This window comes from Platalea leucorodia (assembly GCF_965183815.1).
Source record: "Platalea leucorodia genome assembly, chromosome: Z".
NCBI classification, from domain to species: Eukaryota; Metazoa; Chordata; class Aves; order Pelecaniformes; family Threskiornithidae; genus Platalea; species Platalea leucorodia.
Window position 1 is genome coordinate 63,616,329 of NC_138858.1, and position 21,169 is coordinate 63,637,497.

At 37.1% G+C, this 21,169-nt stretch overlaps 1 protein-coding gene across 1 annotated transcript; it reads right to left on the reverse strand.

Annotated features, from left to right (window-relative positions):
• Positions 1-433: 433 nt before the first annotated feature.
• PJA2 (praja ring finger ubiquitin ligase 2) lies at positions 434-20,629 on the reverse strand. Its single transcript, XM_082335817.1, has 8 exons — positions 20,431-20,629; positions 16,739-17,804; positions 12,905-13,090; positions 11,253-11,438; positions 8,891-9,002; positions 2,429-2,543; positions 1,998-2,113; positions 434-769 (listed from the first exon to the last, which is right to left on the reverse strand). Exons 1-8 carry the CDS (start codon positions 20,621-20,623, stop codon positions 638-640), a joined length of 2,106 nt encoding a protein of 701 aa, XP_082191943.1. The 5' UTR covers positions 20,624-20,629; the 3' UTR covers positions 434-637.
• Between the last annotated feature and the right edge of the window lie 540 nt (positions 20,630-21,169).

Genomic DNA, 21,169 nt, shown 5'->3' on the forward strand with positions numbered 1-21,169 from the left:
TGAAGCATTTATTAAAAAACAAAAAAAAAAGAAAAGAAAAAAAAAGACAGCAGCAATTTAATTCCACTTCTGACACTAGGAAAAAAAGTTTATTATAGAATAAACTGGTAAGAAATATTGTTCCATTATGCAATTTGTTTCTGGTGAAATCAAATTCTACCACCACTGGCATCACAGAACATCTTCACATTCAAGACAAATATGAGAGATCAATTACAAAGTCACTCAGTGGCACTAAGTTTGACAAAACCAAATGGTTCAGTTATATTACATAAAACAGATTATAAGCATAACTTTAATAAGCTGCAACTGCACTGCAGCTGCAAGGACTTCAACAAAGTGCCACATTAATTATCTTTTTGGAAAAATTTATAATACAAGCTTTAGACATTACAGTTACCAGCAACATTCTGCTAAGAAAAAAAGGCTGCACATTCTTCCAACTTAGAGTTTGAAAATTTAAGCTATTATTGTAAACCTAAAGAGTTTACAAAGTCTTGCACCCTCTTTCTAAACCAAAATATATAATATAGATAGTATTTTACATACATTATTTTATACATAATTGTTTTCACATTGTAATTAAACAGGCAAAATTTACATTTTTGTTTTGGTGGCCAAGACTTAATTTCAGACCCTAAGTTGAAGCGTCTGTAGCACTGTGAAGAGAAGACACGGAATCATGATCAGATAGAAAGGAAACAGTGGCAGCAGCTGCTTCAGGAAGCACAGGTGCAAGCACATGACGACAAACTGGACATGTTCCCGACTAGAATAAAGAAAAAAAAGAGGAAAAAAAGAGGTCATTTGCACAGTTTGCATTCAAGTCTATTCAAAATCTAGAAGTTATTATTTACGAAGTATTTAATGTCTTCACAACAGCACTGTCTCAGAGTCAAATTTGATTGGATGGCTACCTGGAGCTGAGACACCTAACAATCTCAGAAGAAAGCTTTGTTTTGCTTTTACACCAGTTACACAGCGGATACATCAGGCAAGGTCGTCTTCAATGAATTGATTTCACAAGTGGGAAGGGTTTTTTTTTTTTTTTTTTTGAGGTAAGGATTAAATATAAACTAGGTACAGCCCAAATCTAACAGGAAATATTTTGTCCTAGTTTTCAGCAAGAGCAGCTTACTATGACAGCAGAAAAAGACAAGACATATAATACAAACAGTATCAACATGGTAATCAACACTATCAAGGTAAAAAAAATTATAAACCCAACAACCACCCATGCTAGAGGTGTTCCGATCTCCCTAGTCTGAATCAATTTATCTTCCTCTTGTACCTCTTGAGGAAACGATGTGTTACAGTGTAGACTCACTGAGAACTAGCAAGTCCAGGCTCACACTGTGCATAAAGCAGAGTGCAAGTGTAAGAAAAAAAAAAAAAATCATTCATTAATTACAGTTCTTTTAATCTAGCCTCAATATGATGCAAGCCTTTTTTAGACATTTGGAAGGGAACTGATTACAGATTATGAAAATGAAGTCTAATACAATATAGATTTAGCAAAGGTAAATTTTTAAATTAATTTACAAGCATTCCAGTATTTCTCCTGCCAACCTTAGGTGTCACCATAAATGGGCCTGACATTCTGGTAAGACAGATCAGATCCATTGCTCTTCTCAGAGAAAACCAAGCCATCAGCTTTACTTGAAGGTATGAGTACAGTAAAGAAAGCTTTTCTCATACCAAAACAAATTATAACTCGTCCATCTCCTTCATTCTTACTAAAAGCAGACCATGTTTTTCCTCACAAAAATACCCCCTCTATTCAAGAAATTTCCCTTCAGGTGAGTACAGGTATAAATTACTTCTCTCACTAGCACTAGAATTTGGTTCCGTAATGCATAAAATTAACAGCCAGTTATTTCTTGGTATTTCATCCCACATTTTCAAAAAGTCACAAACTGTTACTCCCAGAAGAATGCAAATACTCAAAAAAAAAAAACCAAAAACCACAAAACCCCCACCAGTCCTGTAGTACTTACTTTCTGTAACCAAAGAATTACACAAGATTTGTGAAACAAATGACAACAGGGTAGCTCCGTTATGATTTCATCTTTCACATATTCACTGCAACAGATAGTACAACACTGCTCTTGACCTACACCCATGATGAAGAAAAAGCATTATTATTATTATTATCTGGTTTTACATCTAAGATGAACTGAAATTAAAATACATATATTATCAACAGTATCACTAATGATTGCAAAATACAGTCACCCTTAATCCAGTAAAGATTAGTTTTCAAACTGACCAAAGTTATATTCAGTCTGATTCAAGATTCAAAAGCTCTTAGAACAGCATTGCCAGCTGCACAGTAAGTTTGCTTAAATATTGCATCTATGGTATTACATAAAGCTAAATTTGTTCCTATAAACTTTGTGGAAATTAATTCTTAATTATTTTTCCATACCATCATGGTCATCTGTGACGATAATCTGTGGCAGACAATCTATGGTTTCTTTAGTAGCTGGTGGATGAGCCTGTTCAACATCAACTCCAAGAGACTCCAAATGGGCCAGAGCAGTCTGAAAAGGGTAAGCAGAGACCAAGTTCTCTTACAAATGTAACTTGCCATATAAAAACAAATAAGCAAGAAAAGGAATCCAATTCTAATAGTATTACTTTCTTAAATGGAAGTTACGTCTGTCAGACTAGCCGTTATATCATTTTTATATTGTAATGAATGAGATGAAACTGAAGTTTAAAACAGTAACAGCTTGTTTTTTAAGCCACCTTAAAGTATAAGGACAGAGTCACAACTTATTCTCTAATGAACATTTGTTCATTTTATAAAGTTTCAGGAAAGGCAGAAAGTTGAAAATGTAATAAAGCTTGCTAATACAAAACTCTCATTACATTTCGCTTTCTGAAAATAAAAGCCTCATTAATGTGCTTCCTGGCTTCAACTATTGAATTACCCAGGTACAAATAAAAATATTAAGTACCTCAGCTACACTACCAATGTAAGCTTTCAGAAGAAAACAGGATCCACATAGATGTTCCTCATCTGTATAATGACCTAAGACAGTGCTCTGAAGTCATCTTGTTTGAAACTTAGATTTTTCACCATATAAAATCTTTAAGACTCTGATGCTGCAGCAAGCAGAGTTGATGTTTACATCATACATTCAACCCCATTAGACACTGAAAGGATCTCCAGTAGAAAAAAAATACAACACAGAACTCAGATTGGTTATATTCACTAAGAAATGTACTAGATACACCTGTTTGAACAGCAGAAGAAACTGAAACTGAAGAGCCAAGAACACAGAGGCACTCAGTTCGTATCCTTAATGAACCAGTCACACCCCTCAAGTGCAACTACCTACTGCTCTGATCAGCATGAAAATTATTTATTCTAATGGCCACAAAACTCCCTTGGTAAGAAGTTTAAAATAACCTGACATTTTTGTAATGTTGGTGGTACACTTAACTAAAAAAATGAAAATATACTAAAGAAACATTGGATTATACACAAACATCTTCATTAGTCTTTCCTCTTAAACTTTAGAGAGTTACTGAAGCTGCAGCCTGAAAAAAAAAAAAAATGCATGCACTTTTATTGCAGTGGCAAGGTAGCTCAGGCAACCATCCCTCCATAGATCTAAACTAGCAGGTTTACACCTACAGTCAAATGTCTGTGGCAGCAGAGAGATCAGCATGAGCTAACAGACAACTATTTACAGCTCCTACTGCCACATGTATTCCCATCTAGAAATCTGCTAATTTAAAAGAAATCCTAGGACAGTTATCCCTAGTGGTATGCAAACCCATCTGCAAAACAGGTACGCTTCGCCAATTTAACAGCTCAAAAACATTCAATTCTGCTACAGCAGACAGTACTGCCTTACTAACATTAAGGTGATTTTAGTATTTGTAATGCTATTTTGCTACAGCTGCAATGGTCTGAGAAGAATTTGTAGGTAAAAATATGATACTTAATTAGATTAACTACTACAGCTGGAAAAATTAGATAAGATCCCAGGCAGACAGAAGGATGCAATATTACCTATGTGTCAAACCTCTGTGTCTATATGCAGTATTAATACTCTCAAGCAGAAGACAATTTACAAAAGGATTGTATTGTTTGCTTTCGAAAGCTGCACAAAAGAAACATCACAGACAGAAAGCCTCACAATGACTCTTCACACTTAAAACCACATCTTCAAAACCAAAGCAGAGCAAAGAAGTGTCCATTTTACAAGTTTTATAAGATACCTTTATTTCCTTCCTCTTATTACTTGTGTGACTGCTTAGTGCTCTACATACTACAAACCAAATGCTGGACACTGCTAAAAACAGGAGTGCTACAGTCTTCAGGGGTTTGAGCTTCTCACATCTGTGAATCAGCACAGGAAATACTCATAAATGAAGTCACTGACGCTGCAGACACCCAACGGGTTGTAGTACTGCTAATGCAGTAAACCAAACACTCCCAGCTAAGTAATTTCTTTAAAACAAATGGAAGTTAAAAAAAAAAAAATCACACATACAGGTTATACATTTTAGGATCCCAGAGTCTTATAGAACATGGCTTTTTTAAAAAAATATTTAATATATTCACTACTTCTCCCCTCCAAATGTCACAATTAATTGGGACAGATCTCCCCCCTCCCCAATTAAGATACACTTGAATTTTGGATGCATTATCATGTCATATCCCTTTCAAGTGTTTCATAGCTACGGTAAATTAGTTTGCTGGATAGAGAAATTTTCAGAAAATTTTCTGAGCTATAATAGACACTTGTAATAAATTATGTTGTTACAGGTGAAAAAGATCTGGTTAATGAATACTATTTTAGATAAGAGAATTTTGGGAAACTTAAGGAGATGGACTAAGTAAATCAGTAACAGGCTGAATAAAGTCACAGTCATTAGACAGATTATTAATGGTTATAATTAAACTCAACCCAATCTGTTCATCAGATCAGAATAATACTTCAAGCTAATCAAAGCTCAGACTTCTCAATTAGAAAACCTCTGGTGCAAAAATACATATTACCAGGAAGCAGATGGGTTACTTTTTAAACTTGAAGCAAAAGCAGAAGTATGTTGCACCCATAAGGTAGAATCAGACTAAGCAAGATTTAAATAATAGCTGTTTGCCCTAAAGATGTAAATAATACTAAAATAGCATAACTGGCAACATGTAGCCTGCTAGAAAGCTGAGTATAAATATATAGATAACACGTAACTGCAAAGTGGCAAACCAGCTTAGGGTATAGTTGTTCAAACAGAGAAAGAAAACACACATGCAAGCATTACGATCTGGAAGGTGAGAACAAAAGTTATAGAACAAGCAAGAAAGGTATCTGGTGAAACTGAAAATCCAATTGTCCTGCAGAAAAATGCCTAGCAAAACCAGAACAAGTCCGGATCTCCAAAATAAGATTAACTACGTCAAGAACAGATGAAATCACTCCCTTTACTCTTGGGGAGAGGAATGAGGAGCATAAAATACCAATCATGAGGAAGAAAGACAACTAGCTTCAGTTCTCACTTCCCTCGAAGAGCTCTCAAGCCTGATCACCTTGATCTTAGTAACTAAGATACTCCTCACAGTGATCTCTACCTCCCTACTTGATACATATATACAGTTGCAACAAACTACAGAACAAAAATTGTCACATGACAAACATTTTTTATACAACCTAGAAACGGAAAATCAGATATTGCATTTTCTAGCAGAAAGCAAAGACATTTGCAGGAATCTCTCTTACCCAAAATTGAAAAGTTAGTTCAGTTTGGTCTTTGCATCACAAAAGAAACCATTTTTTTAAAAAGAATTTTTTTTCCCCTGAAAATGCTGTATGCTGAATTTTGGATATCTGAGCAAGCACTGTGACCACAGTACCAAAGATAAGGAAAAGGCTTTGTAACACCATGAGATATTTACTATTTCAATGAAAGATTTTACATTTTTAAATTTGTGGAAGACACTTCTCTATCTTCATCTACAACTGTCTGACAACCAGGAAAGTTGTGTTTAAAGGCTGTTCTGAACGTCCTTCCAGGAACACAAGTTTCTAGTCTATGTTAATCCAGTCAGGGACAGGGTCACATCATATTTTATTAATAGATTACACTGGTCTATCCATTTGCAAGTCCCATTTTCTAGAAAGCAGAAAACATTTGTCCTGGTTTCAGCTGGAAGAGTGTTAATTTTCTTCCTAGTAGCTGGCATAGTGCTGTGTTTTGGATTTAGTATGAGAATAATCTTGATAACACACTGATGGTTTAGTTGTTGCTAAGTAGTGCTCACACCAGTCAAGGACTTCTCAGCTTCCCGTGCTCTGCCAGGTGCACAAGGAGCTGGGAGGGGGCACGGCCAGGACAGCTGACCCAGACTGGCCACAGGGCTATGCCATACCGTATGGCGTCATGCTCAGTATATAAACTGGGGGAGCTGGCCGGGGGGCAGTGACCGCTGCTGGGGGACGGGCTGGGCATCCATTGGTCAGCAGGTGGGGAGCAATTGCATTGTGCATCACTTATTTTGTATATTTTTTAAACATTATTATTTCTCTTCCTTTTCTGTCCTATTAAACTACCTTCATATCAACCCATGAATTCTACCTTTTATTCCCCCCCCCCCCCCCCCCACCCTTCTCTCCCCCATCCCACTGGGGAGCCGGGGGGGCAGGGAGCGAACAGCTGTGTGGTGGTTAGCTGCCTGCCAGGTTAATCCACAACAACATTATATCCTGATGCTGCCTACATCTTGCTGTGGTCATTAGAAGACAGGATCTCAGCAAACAATTGAAATTAATTCTGGAGAGAGAGCCTTTTTTTGCTCACTTTCTCTCAACTTCCAGAAATACCTGCAATATTGCCTAAGCGAAATGTTGAACAATTTTGGATAATCCTTGCTCTTATTTTCTGAAGAATTTTAGTAACTGTCTTCACACTGGAAAGAGGTGCTCTATATATTCTGCTTGAGATTTGGAGGAAATATTCAGAATTCTTACTCAAAACCTATGTTGTCCATTTAGTCACAGTCAATACAGCTGTTCCTTTTATTGCTCAGTTACCATCTTCTGCTGACTAATTCCAATTATGCCAGACTTCTATGCCCACTGTGAAGTTTCAGACATGTAAGTGCTAATTCCAAGCACAAATACTATTTAAGACATTTGGCTTTTCCTCTTTTTCAACATCCACAGTGACCTGTACCACAGGTACCAGAGAATAACTACCTTTGTAGTCATCTACTTGCTTGCCAAGTGTGTTCGATGACACTCCATTCCTGGTGACACTAACATAATTATGGCATCTTCTCAGCCAGCCATGCACATAGCCACCCAGGACTGCTTTTACAGGTCAAGCCTGACAAGAGAGCACGTTTCTTCTGACAGAGTCACTAGGGAAATGTTACACAGTAATGAGAAAGAAAACCTCAAAGCCATAATAAGCTCAGTCTCCTCTTCACAGTGTTAACATATAGATTAAAAAAAAATCTCCTCTTGCTCTACACAGCTCCTCTTGCTTTGGTGCAAAAGGAGGAGGTCAACTGCTTCTGTAGTTCTGTGCTTTCTGATGTAGTGAGAACCAGCAGCTATGAAAGAGACAACGAATTTTCTCTATACAACTTCAAAATACTTCTTTTATAGTAAGGATATCGACAGACCTCCTACAAATTAATAAGCAGTTCTGAAGTGTCTCCAGATAAGTAATGCTAACAAGATCCTACACAGCTGGAGAAGACCCTATGGTACTTGATCATGAATAATGCTGACCTCCCATATCCCTTGGGGGATGCACAATACTTGGAAATTAAAGGACTGCCAACTTCAGGGAGCAACCCTTCCACCCCCTTGGAAAATCCCCATGAAGTTTATTCACAAAATCATCTATTTTGCACATATCCATGGAAAAAAAAAATTATCTGTGAATGTTCCACTGACTGTCAGCTTTAGAAAGCGTTTTAAAGCATGCTTGGTATTTTGTCTGCAAGCACAGTATGACATATAGTCTGACCTGTTCACCCCTTTTAACTAAGAGCTAGTAGTCAAACCGCCCCTTGATGCCTCTGAACTTACGTCACACACAAAACATTCAATTATATGTCTACATATCATTTAACTCTTATTTTGACAAATACCCTGCAGGGGAGATTTGTGGCAGCGCAAGAATTGTCGCATTGCATCAAAGTGAATTTCAGCTAGCTCTATATTCACTCTGACAGTGACCAACGTCATGTAACACAGAAAAGAAAGATCATAACTGTTCTTGTTCTTGATAACAAATGCTCTGGTTTATCCAAAGTTAGACAGATGAAATTAGATTAGAACAAGGTAAAGATAAAAGGCTTTTTTGCTTTTGGGTGGTTGGTTTGTTGGTTTGGTTTTGTTTTTGTTTTGTGGTTTTTTTGTTTTGTTTTTGTTTTGTTTTTTTTTAATTTAAAACACATGGAGTCAAGACAGTCAAACACAGAAAAGTTTTCTACTGAGGAATAAAGATATGAGACATCCAATTGTATTCTTGCAGAAAAAAAAAAAGCTGGGACAGTTCATAGGCACAGATCCAGGTATGAACTTTCTTTTGTTATGTAGGGAATTCGGCAACATTCTTTAGAATAATTTAAATAGCATATGTTTATATTGGTAGAAATCAGTATCTTTTTCTCCTTTAAGAGAAAATAAATACATATTCTAAATGGAGTAGCACTGATCAATGACTTCTTGCACTACCTCATTTAAAAGAACTTCTAACATTTATTTTCAAGCTTGCAGACTTGAAAGTTCAAGCTAAAACAGAAAAGTAGTTTTTAGCCTGATTCTTCTGATTTTCAGATTATGCTGAAAAAGGATTCAACAATAAAAAGTTATGTCACAACATCACTGATATAATACCACCAAGAATATTTTAATACCTCCAGAGCTTGTTGTAAGCGTCCCTCTAGAGCCACAAATGTGAGAAACTCAGGATCCACATAAGGAATGGCTTGAGCAAGTCCTAGGCCATCACCAAACTCATCAAGTAGTCTGAAAAACATGAGTTAGGAAACATGGTCCTCATTTCAAAGTACACAATAATAACATGAGGGCTGGGTACATCAAATTACCACACATCACCTGTTAACAACTGTGTGTGTATACTCTCATGAGGTGGTTGTGTTGGGTTGACCTTAGCTGGCTGCCAGATACCCACCCAGCTGCTCTCTCACTCCCCTACCTCAACTAGATGCAGGCATAAATAAGATTAAAAGCTTGTGGGTCGAGATAAAGACAGGGACATCACTCACCAATCGCCATCACAGGCAAAACAGTCTCAGCTTAAGGGGAAACCTTAATTTAACTGAAAGGTTGAACTAGATGGTCTTTTGATGTCCCTTGCAATCTGGGCTGTTCTATGATTCTATGAATTTACTGCCAAGAAAAATGGATTTGGATGGTGAGAAACAAAGACAAAAACTGAAACATCTTCCCCTTAGCCCTCCCCCTCCTCCCAGGCTCAATTTCACTCCTTCATTCCCGACTCTTTTATGTCCCCCTACCCCAAGCAGTGTAGAGGGACAGGGAATGGGGGTTGTGGTCAGTTCATCGCAGTTCTTCTCTGCCACTCCTTCCTCCTCACACTGTTCTGCTGCTCCAGTGTGGGGTCCCTCCCATGGGCTGCAGTTCTTCAGGATAAACCTGTTCCTGTGTGGGTCTTTCCCACAAGCTGCAGTCCTTCACTAACTACTCCAGCGTGGGCTCTCCCCAGGCACAGTTCCTTCAGCAAATACCTACCTGCTCCACCATGGCCTTCTCCAGGGGCTGCAGGGGAATCTCTCCTCCAGCACCTGGGGCACTTCCTCCCCCGTCTTCTCTGAGCTTGGTGTCTGCCAGGTTGTTTCTCTCACATCATCCTTACTCCTCTCTCACACTCTGCTGTGCAGCATTTTTTACCCTTTCTTAAATATACTTTCCCAGAGGCACCACCCTGCAGTGGGTCCATTGGGGCCAGCTGTGTCCCACACAGGGCAGCCCTGGCCTCTCCTCACAGAGGCTGCCCTGCAGCCCCCCGTGCCAGCACCTGCTCCCAGTAGAGAGGTACACTCAAGACAATATAGACTTCAGAAGAACATGACGGGAGCTTTTACTGTTGGCTACTCCAGAGTAAAAGGGCATACAGCACAGCTAATAAATTGTGTATGTATGCTATTAAGCTCATTTTACAACTAGCATTCAGATTTTGATTACATCATGTGTCACAGTTCACAGCTTGGCAGCTGCTTCGAGTTCTATTTTCAACATTCAGAGATGATATTTTAAAATGGGCACAAGCAAAACCATATACAGATCTGTATATGCTCAAGAGACGAAACTTAACAGACTGTTAGAGAAGTATCTTCCTTCCTATTTTGAGTAATTAGGAAGCTTACCAAGGCTAACCTCCAACACTTAAAAAACAGTTTTTGTCCATATCCTACAATTCCTTTGCTAGCTTGCTGCCTGGCACTGTAAGAACACATGCCTTACTTCTAGCTTGGACTCTCGTGCATTAGTCCCTGTTGTCCTTTTTCAAAATATAACTTCACAAGGAAAAAATACCAGTGGTTTTCGTATGTTTGTACTCTAGTTTACAATATTTTTAATAAGCAGAAGAGAGCAAGCATTAAGTCTCTCACTGGAAAGCATTCTGTCTAGCTCACTCTTACTTTAAAACAAATGCACTACACTATTCTAGAATTAGGCTGGGCAAGTGGCTCTGATCACATTCCTCCTGGTATTTGCAGAATTTTTATAATAAATATATTGCAATATTCTTCAGTAATCTAATGACAGAAAATTGAGTGAAGCATTCAAAATTATGACAATATTAGCTAAGTGCATGGCATTTCAAAGAGAAAAAAAACAGGCTTATAACATCTAACTTACACCAGTTGCAAAAGAAAGACCAATTATAAAATTGCACTGACTTGAATGCTGATTACATTCATATTGCTTTACTTTTGTTATACTTCCACTACACTTACCATCTTGAAAATTAATTGAAAAAGTACACCCATCCCTTGAATACTTAGTGCACCAGAATTTTCTCAGATCACAGCCTGATTTAGCAAATCGACATCCTTTTTCTCATTAGAAGAAACATAGCACATGAAGTACCTTAAGCCTTAAAACTCAGATTATCAGCCTTTGAAGCAAGTGCATACTGATAGCCATGAGTATTTTTGACATCTTACGTAAAAAGGAAAACAGTAACTACAAAACCTCTGAAATTAATAGAGAAAACTATCAAAGGCATACCTCCACTCCACATCCAGGTCTTCACTCACACTGGAGTCATCCTCAAGGTTGTTATTTCCATCCAACAGGAAGAATCCAGGATGCACAAAATCACTAACTGGATCATTTTCCTCATCACTGCTACTTTCTACTTCTTCCCGGTACTGTAACCAAGGAATCTCTCCTTCCTCCAATAATGTCTGTTCCCTTCAAATAAATAAATGAAAGGCTAAAACTAAAAATCTAGCAGAATTTACAAACACATGCAAGCAATAAAAGCTACACCTTTTACAAGCGCTGCAGCTGCATGTTTTCCAGACTGCAGAGTTCCAAATTAGGAATTTAGTACTTGTGGTAAAAAACAAGAAATTCCCAGTGCTATCAGCTCCAGACTCGGAATCTAGTAACACCCACGATTCTGTGGCAAAATTATTTGTCTCAAGACCAGCAGGACAGTAAGTAGCTTGCTTTGCATTTTCCCTAGTAGAGGCAGTATCCCTGCCAGGGGTAGTAAATTTGGCACTAAAGATTTTCTTATTCATCTACAAGGTCCTAAAGCCACTAAAAAGAAAGGGTCTCTTGACACCCTGGAACAGCCTTCATGGGGAAACTCGGACTGAATTCAAAGAGATATTATTTGCAAGAGAAGCTATTTGCATAAGGAGAAAGACTCTTCTCATTCCTGGATTTTCTAGAGGAGCATAAGTCACCTGGATGTTTAGAGCCACAGGGCTGTGAGTCCCACTTTCCTTATCAAACGGCAAACAGACAGGAATCATGTTAGAAATGGGTACATTTGCAGGCTGTTCACATCAACGAAAGCTAAAGAGTACACAGCTCCATTGTTGTTGTTGTGACACAGATGAGTTTTCATAGTAGTTTAATAAAGCCACATAATTCTCCAAACCTCAAGAGACAGTGATACTAAAAAAGCAGTAACAGAGGTTTGGACTGCTTGGTAATAGGTACTGTCTACCTAAGAGTGGAACAAGCTGAAAGAACACTTAGGCATGGCTTGTTGCTTCATAAAGACACAAACTAAGAATATAAGGTCAATATTAGATGCTTAGGAAAAAAAAAAAAAAACAACCAAACAAACAAACAACTTGGCTATTTATAGCTACAAATTTTCTCTTGCAACAAAGGCAGACACATTTTATAAAGTAAAATACTGAATGACTGGAAAAATAAGTAAGTTATCAGCAAGCAAGTTGTTCAAGTTTACTCTAATCACTGATAGCGCTGCAGAAATAAAGAGCAGCAGTGGAATAAGAGAAGCAATAAAGCAAAGAGATAAACAACTGCTTTGCAAGGAGTACTAAGCAGTATCAGAAGATGTGTATGAAACATATATGTCTTCACAATTAACTTGCCTAATCTGGCTTTTTAAAGTTGGTATATTCAGCCTATTATCCTTACTGACACTGCATATCAATACCCTTTCATTATTTCTGTATCTTCCATAAAACAGAATTGCTCACATGACATGCCATTTTTTTTCTTTGATTTGAAACACATACAACTACTCAGATTATTTTGATATAGGTAAATCATTATTCCTAGTACAGTAACTACTTTTAGAATTGATGTTATTCTGTGTAGTGTCATGTGGATACTGTGTTACTGCTGATGTCAGAACTTACAGGAAGTTAGCTAATAAAATAAAACCATACCCTCCGTGCAAACAGAAATTTGTGTTCTCCTCTTCTATGCCACTGCTGCTGCTCTGCACTTCGGGCTCATGTTCCTCCCTGCCTGGGACAGTCTCCCAGCTCTCATCACTTGAGGACTGTTCTTTTTCTGTAGCAGTAAAATAGGTAGGCACAGCTGTAGACCATTCTCCATCACTGCATTCTGAGCTGCAATTTAAACAAGGCAACAGGGTGTGAATTTAAACACTGCTTTAGGGGAAAGAAAACAAACACAAACATTCTGTGATTTCCTACTTTTCTATGAACATTGCTCTCAATACAGACCATTTTTTCAAGGAGTAATTAATTTTGTACTATTTATAGATGTATTATAAGGCAACTATACGTAAAGAGCTGATTAAAAAAAAACCACTTCCTAAGAAAGAATTCTGCCCATCTCACTTTGCAAAAAGGTTTTGTTCTTCCCCCTCCACATTTGCAGAGTACATAAAACAACTCAGGAATATAAGCCCAGACCCACTATACACATCTTTCTCCTAGCACACAAAGAGAAAACAGCAGCAGTGACACTGAGAACACCAATGCTTCCTTAACAAACAATAAGCAACGTTGGCCTTACCTCTCAGCTAAACAAAACTTAAAGTAAAAGCTCTCAGAACCTCTAACCCATATACAATGATCCTTTTTTTTTAATCATACAAAGATACAATGTATGAGTTACTGCAAATTACATAATTCACTACACATGAATGCCAGGGAGTTTTTCGAAGAGATTTTGCTCAGCCACCACATAGAAAAGGGCAGTAAATAACAAGTTGTGGGCAGCTTAAATAGTGATGTTAGCAGAATCTCAAGAAGGATGAACTTATCTACTGCTACCTTTGGTAATGCCACTTAGAAGGTTTACTCAATACTAACAGTGACAGTTGAAACCTATCCAAATTCCACGTATAGTCAACTAGCTATGTCACTTCAAAAAGTTACAGAAAACTAATAAATATGTGAACAGCAAACATGCTTAATAGAGCACATCTCACACAGCAATCCACAACACCTGCAGATCAGGGTTTTCAATCTGCTGAACCCGGTATGTCTATGTGTATCAATGTTATCTCCCTAGCTACAAACTCACTTTAAAGAAACCCTCTTTCTATATAATATTACAAGCACATGCCAGTAAAACTTGCTATTTAATGAACTGCAAGTACTTTTGAAAAACTGCACATCCTATACGCTGCAAGTTTTACAAGAATAAAGAAGATCAAGACATTATGTGGAAGTATTTTAGTTTGAAGCAGGAATATATTTTTCTATCACAATTCTGAAGACTAGGTAAAGTGACGGAAATTATAATGTTCATTAAATTTGGGCTATTTTAAAGGATTACTTTACAATAGAAATCATATCTGTTACAAAATTCTGATATGCAGTCTAATGCATCTCTTATTATACCATCTAAAGCTGAATACTAACATTTTAGAACCTTTTGTTTTGTTTGTTTGTTTTTGTTTTAAAAAAGGTTAATTAAGCATACTGTAAAACCAGCCCAAATATTCAAGTCTCTTATTTTAGTTTTCCCTATTTTACAATCCAGGAATGATTTCCAACACCGTTTATAATAATACTCCTACGTTGTTAGTCAAATTTGTTCTCTTTAAAGTTTATATACAAACACTAATTCAAACCAGAAAAGAGAATATGCCTGAAGTCATTAATACTGAACAAAGGAAGAATATTGAATGTGTGTATTTCAAAACTTAGGATTTAACTGTGCCCAATTCTGTGGAGAAGCAGAATGTCACTTGATGGTTAGACAATGATAGACTTGTCACTTGCCAAAAGCATAACACATTAACTTGGCATTTGCACATGGATTTTCTGAGAATAGTCTCTTCCCTGGCTGAACCGGCCTGTACTGTATGGCATACCATCCAAAACTAAACGGAAGGAGCTAAAGGATATGATACTCATCCTACCATCCCTGCCCTCTGGGGACCTACCATGACCCTTGCACCTTAGAGCATATGTGGTTCTAACAACTATGCAAGACTTTCTCCTTCTCACACAGCTTCTACATGCTAACACCGTAACAGCCGGGCACCTCCTTGAAGCAAAAGTGTGAGGTAAAGGCCAAGGCTGCAGCAATCAGCAAGGGGAATATCTCCGTGGGTTGGAAAGAAGCGAAAGGTGAGTTGCAGGATGTAGTTTGACACATATGCTAATGCTGCTTTTTAGGCAGCTATATATGTATATTTAAACATGCAATGTGGATTAACCATTTAAACATATAACTTTACCTTTTGAGAGTGGAAAAACATATTACTCCTTTGTACAGAGTAATCATGGACAATTTATTTCATAAGGATAAGTCTTTTGAGGGTTTAGAACACAAATTCTGGGTTTTTTTTAAGTTAAAAGAACACATATGCTTCCTGTTTAGTGGTTCAGTTATTGTCATCATGATAAACATAGTCACTTTCAGATATGTAATCTGTATTTCTTTTTGTCATGCTGCAACAATCCAGCACTTTGCATCATGGAAGCCAATGCTATAATTGTTAAATACAGTCCATTTCTTCCACCGCATTTTAACCTAGCAGCAGCATTTCAGAGGTGGAACAGAAAAGAACTTGCAGTAACAAAAATTTTTGGAGTAAACCTTACAAGGAAGGAAAGGATTCGTTTGCAAGTCCACCTATATCTTTAATAAGAAAATACAAAGTTAATTCTACTAACCCATTTTACACTGCCTTAAGGATTTTGTTCTCATAATTGGGACTCTGCAATATTCTAAGGACAGGAGTTTATGCAGATTAATTTTCATGCTGTTCTCTCCACAAAAGCAGTGGAAGCACAATCTACTAAGCAGGTTAGCTTATGAAGCCTAATAGCAAGCACACACACAAAAAAGCCACATCAACATCCAGAAGACATGTCTTGTAAAGAATACAGTGGGAACAGAATCAACAAGATGAAAGCAAACTAGAAGAAAAACAGGCAAAAAAAAGCACAAAAAATCAAACAAAAACCATCACAAACACTACTGCATTTACCATAAATGAACAGAACGTTAGAAATTTCTTTTACCCTCAAACAGCTCAGTTACGTAACTCCAATTCACAGTGAAAAGTTCTTAACCAACATTATATCAGTAAAAGTATATCAACATAAGATTTATCCAAATTAGTCTGTCTTCTGGGTAGAGAGCCCAAAACAGGAGGAGCTTGAATACTGCTCCTGGTGTCCACGTTGGAGCCATTTGTAGATCTGAAACTGTATTCATTAACAGTTACTTTGGAAACATCTACTAGTCTATAAAGAACTTTCATTAAAAAAGGGATTATAAGCAATCCTACCAAGTTATTCTTCAGGTATGACAAGGAAGAATAATTTCTTTCAAAAGGCTGGAGACAAGAACATACATAGGCTGTCATGCAGAATAGAGATTTGGTGGCAAAAAGAACAAATTCTGAAAATAACAAGTCTTGAAGGCAACTTCCAAAGACCCATAATTTGCCAAAACCCATGCTGAACAAGGTTTTCCCTCTCTACCCTCCATCCACTCAGTAAAAATAAAATAAAAATAAACAGGCAATATTCCTTAGCGGTACGGCGCTTTGACCCTAAACATAAGGAAAGGCTTTTTACATTACCAGAAGAATGTACATTGCCATTTCTTTAGATGGACTTGAGGAAGGGTGAAGGAGAACTGAAAGGAAAAGTTGGCATCTTGTTATCTAGTCATATTCTGAAATTGCTTGAGTTTTTACGTCCCATTTGCTAACAAATTATTCAGATTTGCACATTATTTACACAAGTTTCAATACTAATACAGATATAAAAATGAAATTTTACCTGTCTTCATCTTTGTGGGACATTGAGAAGTGTCTGCTGCAGTCTTTAAACTCATCCCAAAAAGTGCTATCATCTAGAGCATTTTTTTGTTCTTGAGCTGGTACATTTTTCCTTAGGTCTATTTCTGTGTTCTTTTGATGACCTTCGTACTCTCTTGAGTCAAAGAACATACTAGAACTCATCTCTTCTTTGCTGTTTCTTAAGGCACACTCAGCATGGCCTTGCTGGACTTCAGCAATTTCACTTCTCCTCCAGGATCCACTTTCCTCTTCATCATCATTAGGGAGAAGCTTCTCTCTCTCCAACTGGTTTACAGTACTTTGTTTTCTTATTTTAGGTCTCACTACTAGCTCAGGTGAATTTCCTTGGTCAGCCTTGCCATCATTGACATTCAATTCACTAGTAATTGTTACAGGGGTTCCAATTCCAACATCCACTGTATTTTTTATCTGCTGTGTTTCACAATTGGCACCACTCAGGCTACTTTTCTCTATAGCTTGATCTTCAACAGAAGATTTAAATGTCCTGTTGTTTGGACAAGCCAAGTCTGAGTCTATGCTAAAATATCTCCTTAAAGGCATTGATCCCGCTTCTTCGAAACATTCTCTAGAAATACTGTGGTTGAGAGCAAACAATCGGGACTGTAAGTCAGTAGAAGACTCTACACCTCTTTCTAACTCAGAAAGCATGTTATCTAGTGTTTCCTGAAATACACCTGCTTCTTCTCTTGCCAAAGAAAATTTGTCTTGAGTATCACCTTCCTCTTCATCACTACTATCTGGCTCATAAGAGTCAATGTTTACAAAAGCAATTCCATTGTGACCATTCAGATCATTACACCCTCCAGATGCATATTCTGCAAGGTTCTCAAAATTTTCATAAGGATTCATAAAGTTCCCTGAGATTTTGCTGCCGTCCAGACCATAAGAGAATAGAGAAAATGGTGATGTATTCGCTTCAAAAGCTCGACTCCATACACTTTGGCGAACAGGTTCTCCAGTTCCAATATTTTCTAACAAAGGCTCATCCAATAAACCAGAAGAAACTTGAACCAATGGACTGGAACCTTCACAGAAAGTTGTAAGAAAGAATGCATTGGAATAATCAAAAACAATATAGAAATATTCTCATCTACAACTGCTCATGAAAAACAAAGGATAGTTCACTAGGGCTGCAGTGCAATTTGATAGACAGAAACATTTACCAGAGATGCAGTCATTGTTCACTAATATATTAAGTTCTCATTTATATAAACTAAGCATATGGGAATAGACTTAAATGATACAATTTCAGCTCAGCCTGTGACAGCAAAAAAAGCCAAGTATTAAAGGAACATGTTCATAGGAAGCATTTTTACATTTTTTATATAAAAGGGAATTTTAATATGAGAACAGGAAATCTGAAAAAACACTAGAAGATTAAAAAAGCTATAACATTTCTTTCCATAAGTTAAAAACTGGACTATACATTCATTAACTGGCTAAATTGTGCCTCCTGCCACAATCACATAAAGCCATTTACTGCTACTATAAATTACATACTAATAGCACTATATTTTGTACATGCAGCTGTGAGTGCAACTCCTCATAAGAAGAAAATAATAGCACGGATGAATGTGGAATTACAGTTAGTAGTTACCATCATCGCAAATTCAGTTTGGTTATATTACACTTGAACACCTCTTGCATAAAGGGACAATAAATATTAAACCCAGCAGCAAGAGTTAAAGAACATAAAACCATGTATACTGCTGCTACTACAAAATTAATGCTTAGTTCAGGTCATGTGTAAGCTCCTAACCAAGGCAAGAGTCCAAACTAATTTTGAACATACAATGGCTTGCATAACTTCATGAGAGTACTTAGAGTTTTTAAGTCAACGTTAAGAGATTTGGAAACTTAACTACAAGACCAAAAAAAATCTGACATGCACAGTTAATTGAAGGGATTCCCTAGCATGTTATTTTAAAAACAGGTAGATGTAGGAAATCATGTAAAATCAGTGTTCTGGGATTAAAAAACTTAAAAAACAAAAGAGAATCTAACCTAAATAGCTAATCCATGCCTAGGTTGGTGAGTTCATGGCACTGAACTCTTACAAGAGCTGTGCCTCTCAGCACTAGGAGTCTGGCTTGCAGGAAGCAATACTGTAACATCACATTTTATCTAATTAAAATCTTGAGGCTCCTTCACCAAATTGCTAACATCTGAGGCTGGCAGGCAGCCCTGCTGGATGTCATCCAGTTCACTCCTCTTGCTCAAGCAGAGTCACCTATAGTAGGTTACCAAGGCCCAAGTCCAGTCAGATTTTAATATTTCCAAGGATATCTCCTTCTACCCAACTTCCACAGTTGCTTAGATGTGTATAAGATGTCAAGCCAATTAGCAAGGAAATATGCAGCACATTTTAGATAGTACCGCCCACCAAAAAATAAGTATCGGCTGGGGAAAAATGTAACCTAGTTGAGGCAAGGGAAATAAATCAATCCAAAACGTTTCTCAAAGAGAAATTTGAAAAGCCATAATACAAAAAAAAAAAAAAAAAAAGACCAAATATAAAAGGAAAGGCATTTTGTTATTAGACTTAATATAGAAAATGAGTCACTCTTAGAATTTATATACAAAGCAACTGTATTAAGAACAAGGAGATAATACACTCTAAACTGCTTATTTCTTATGACTCCTAAAATAATAGCATGCCCATTTCTGAATAACTGAAACAAGAAAGGTGATAGCATTACAGAGAGACAGTAGGAAGATCTCCACAAGTGTCAACACTGCCTTACAGGAAATAAACCTTTAACTAGATGAAAGTGTATAAAATGTATGAAGCACAGACAACTGCAAAAACGTTCAAGTTACAAAAAAATAAAACCACCCCAAGATGACCTACATCACATAACAATCTCCAAGAACACTGGCATATGACAAAGTCAAATGAACACTATGCTATTATAAACAAAAGAAAATTAGAAGGAGAAAGCAGTTACAAAATAGTCTATTAAGGAAGGAGAAAAAATGCTACTTTGGAAGATCTGAGGTTATATGAAACTTTTTGTTAGCAGAAAACCTCATACATTCAAGGAGATGGGACTATGTTTCTAATCCAACAAGCCATTTTGTATTTCGCTATGAAATTATTATTCAGATGCTAAAGTCACAAAAGACATTTTGGGAAACACTAATGTTCAATATTCATTAAGCAAGAAAGGGAAGTGGTCTGTCTGGTATAAACAAATAGAAAGAGAACCTTCAAAAGTGTTTTACAGGCTTAAACTAATTTCCACTGTAACTATGCTATGGTTGACTGAGACAGAACAACCTGGTCCATGATACATCAAACATTTCACAGCCTAGTTCCAAACAGAAGGTTAGAATAAGTGTTCTGTTCCAAATGTGATTTGTAATTTGATTTGAAGACAAAATAATTTGAATTATACAATGTTATAGCGATCGAGTTGGTTAGAACTCTTCCAGCAATGCACTTCTTCAGGCAAAATTAAACAGCCTAAGACAGACTATAACTTGCCTTCATGCTAAATTTCATTCTATAAAGCCATACGAAATGTACTTTACATGTGTTATTTAAGTGGCTACTCTCTTCCCTTCACAGTTCTCTATGTGCCTTGCCCCTCCACCCCCATGCATCCCAGTTTACATTTTAATGGCACATACACAGAGATATGCACATACATAAAGAATTCTCTTTCTGAACATCTTCCAATTCTAATCGTTCGCAGTCTTCGTTGTGTTGATGCTCGTCTTGGCTATTCAAAGATGGTCTAAAACCAACATAGGCATGTCTTCTTCCATATCTTCTACCTGTAATAGTTTGATATCCTCCTGCTGGTTTGGGCCAGGCAGGTTTGCCAGCTTCTTGACCCATTGCTACATGAGATTATGGAGGAAAGAAAAAAGACAGAGAAACTGCATTAGACAAAAATACGTCTTTATAATTTCCCTCTTTCCTAACCCTTTGACATAATTTTTTTAGCAAGGAATTTCCCATTTCTCTGAAGTCTTGAGCTTCACTAATGATACAGTCATTAAGAACCTGAAGCGGTCTGGGCACATGTGTTATGGAAGTACATAACAGAATTTTCATCTGCAGTAAATAATACTGACAAACACCTACCTTGCCCCCATCTTAACATGTTTTTAGTAAATAAAATGAGACTTTATTACAAAAAAAATTAAAAATCAACTCCAGAGGTCACATGACTTTTTTTTTTTTACTGTGATACACTTCTGCACATAGCTCTGACATAACACATGTCAGCTTGCAAAAAACATTTGCAAGCACTATAATGGAAAAGCCTTCAGGTAATGCAGCACAATTCAGTCAGCTCTAGCTAGCTTATCTCTGTGACAGGAAAAGTACAATTAATCAAATCACACCTTCTAAAACAAGAGTCCCAAGTCCCAGGGAGAA

Coding starts and splice junctions, on each gene's coding strand:
- PJA2 (XM_082335817.1), bottom strand. CDS start 20,623: ATGGGTCAAGAAGCTGGCAAACCTGCCTGGCCCAAACCAGCAGGAGGA. Junction 17,805..20,430: donor TCAGAAAGAGAATTCTTTAT/GTATGTGCATAT, acceptor CTTTCTGTGAAG/GTTCCAGTCCATTGGTTCAA. Junction 13,091..16,738: donor TCCCACAAAGATGAAGACAG/GTAAAATTTCAT, acceptor TTTAAATTGCAG/CTCAGAATGCAGTGATGGAG.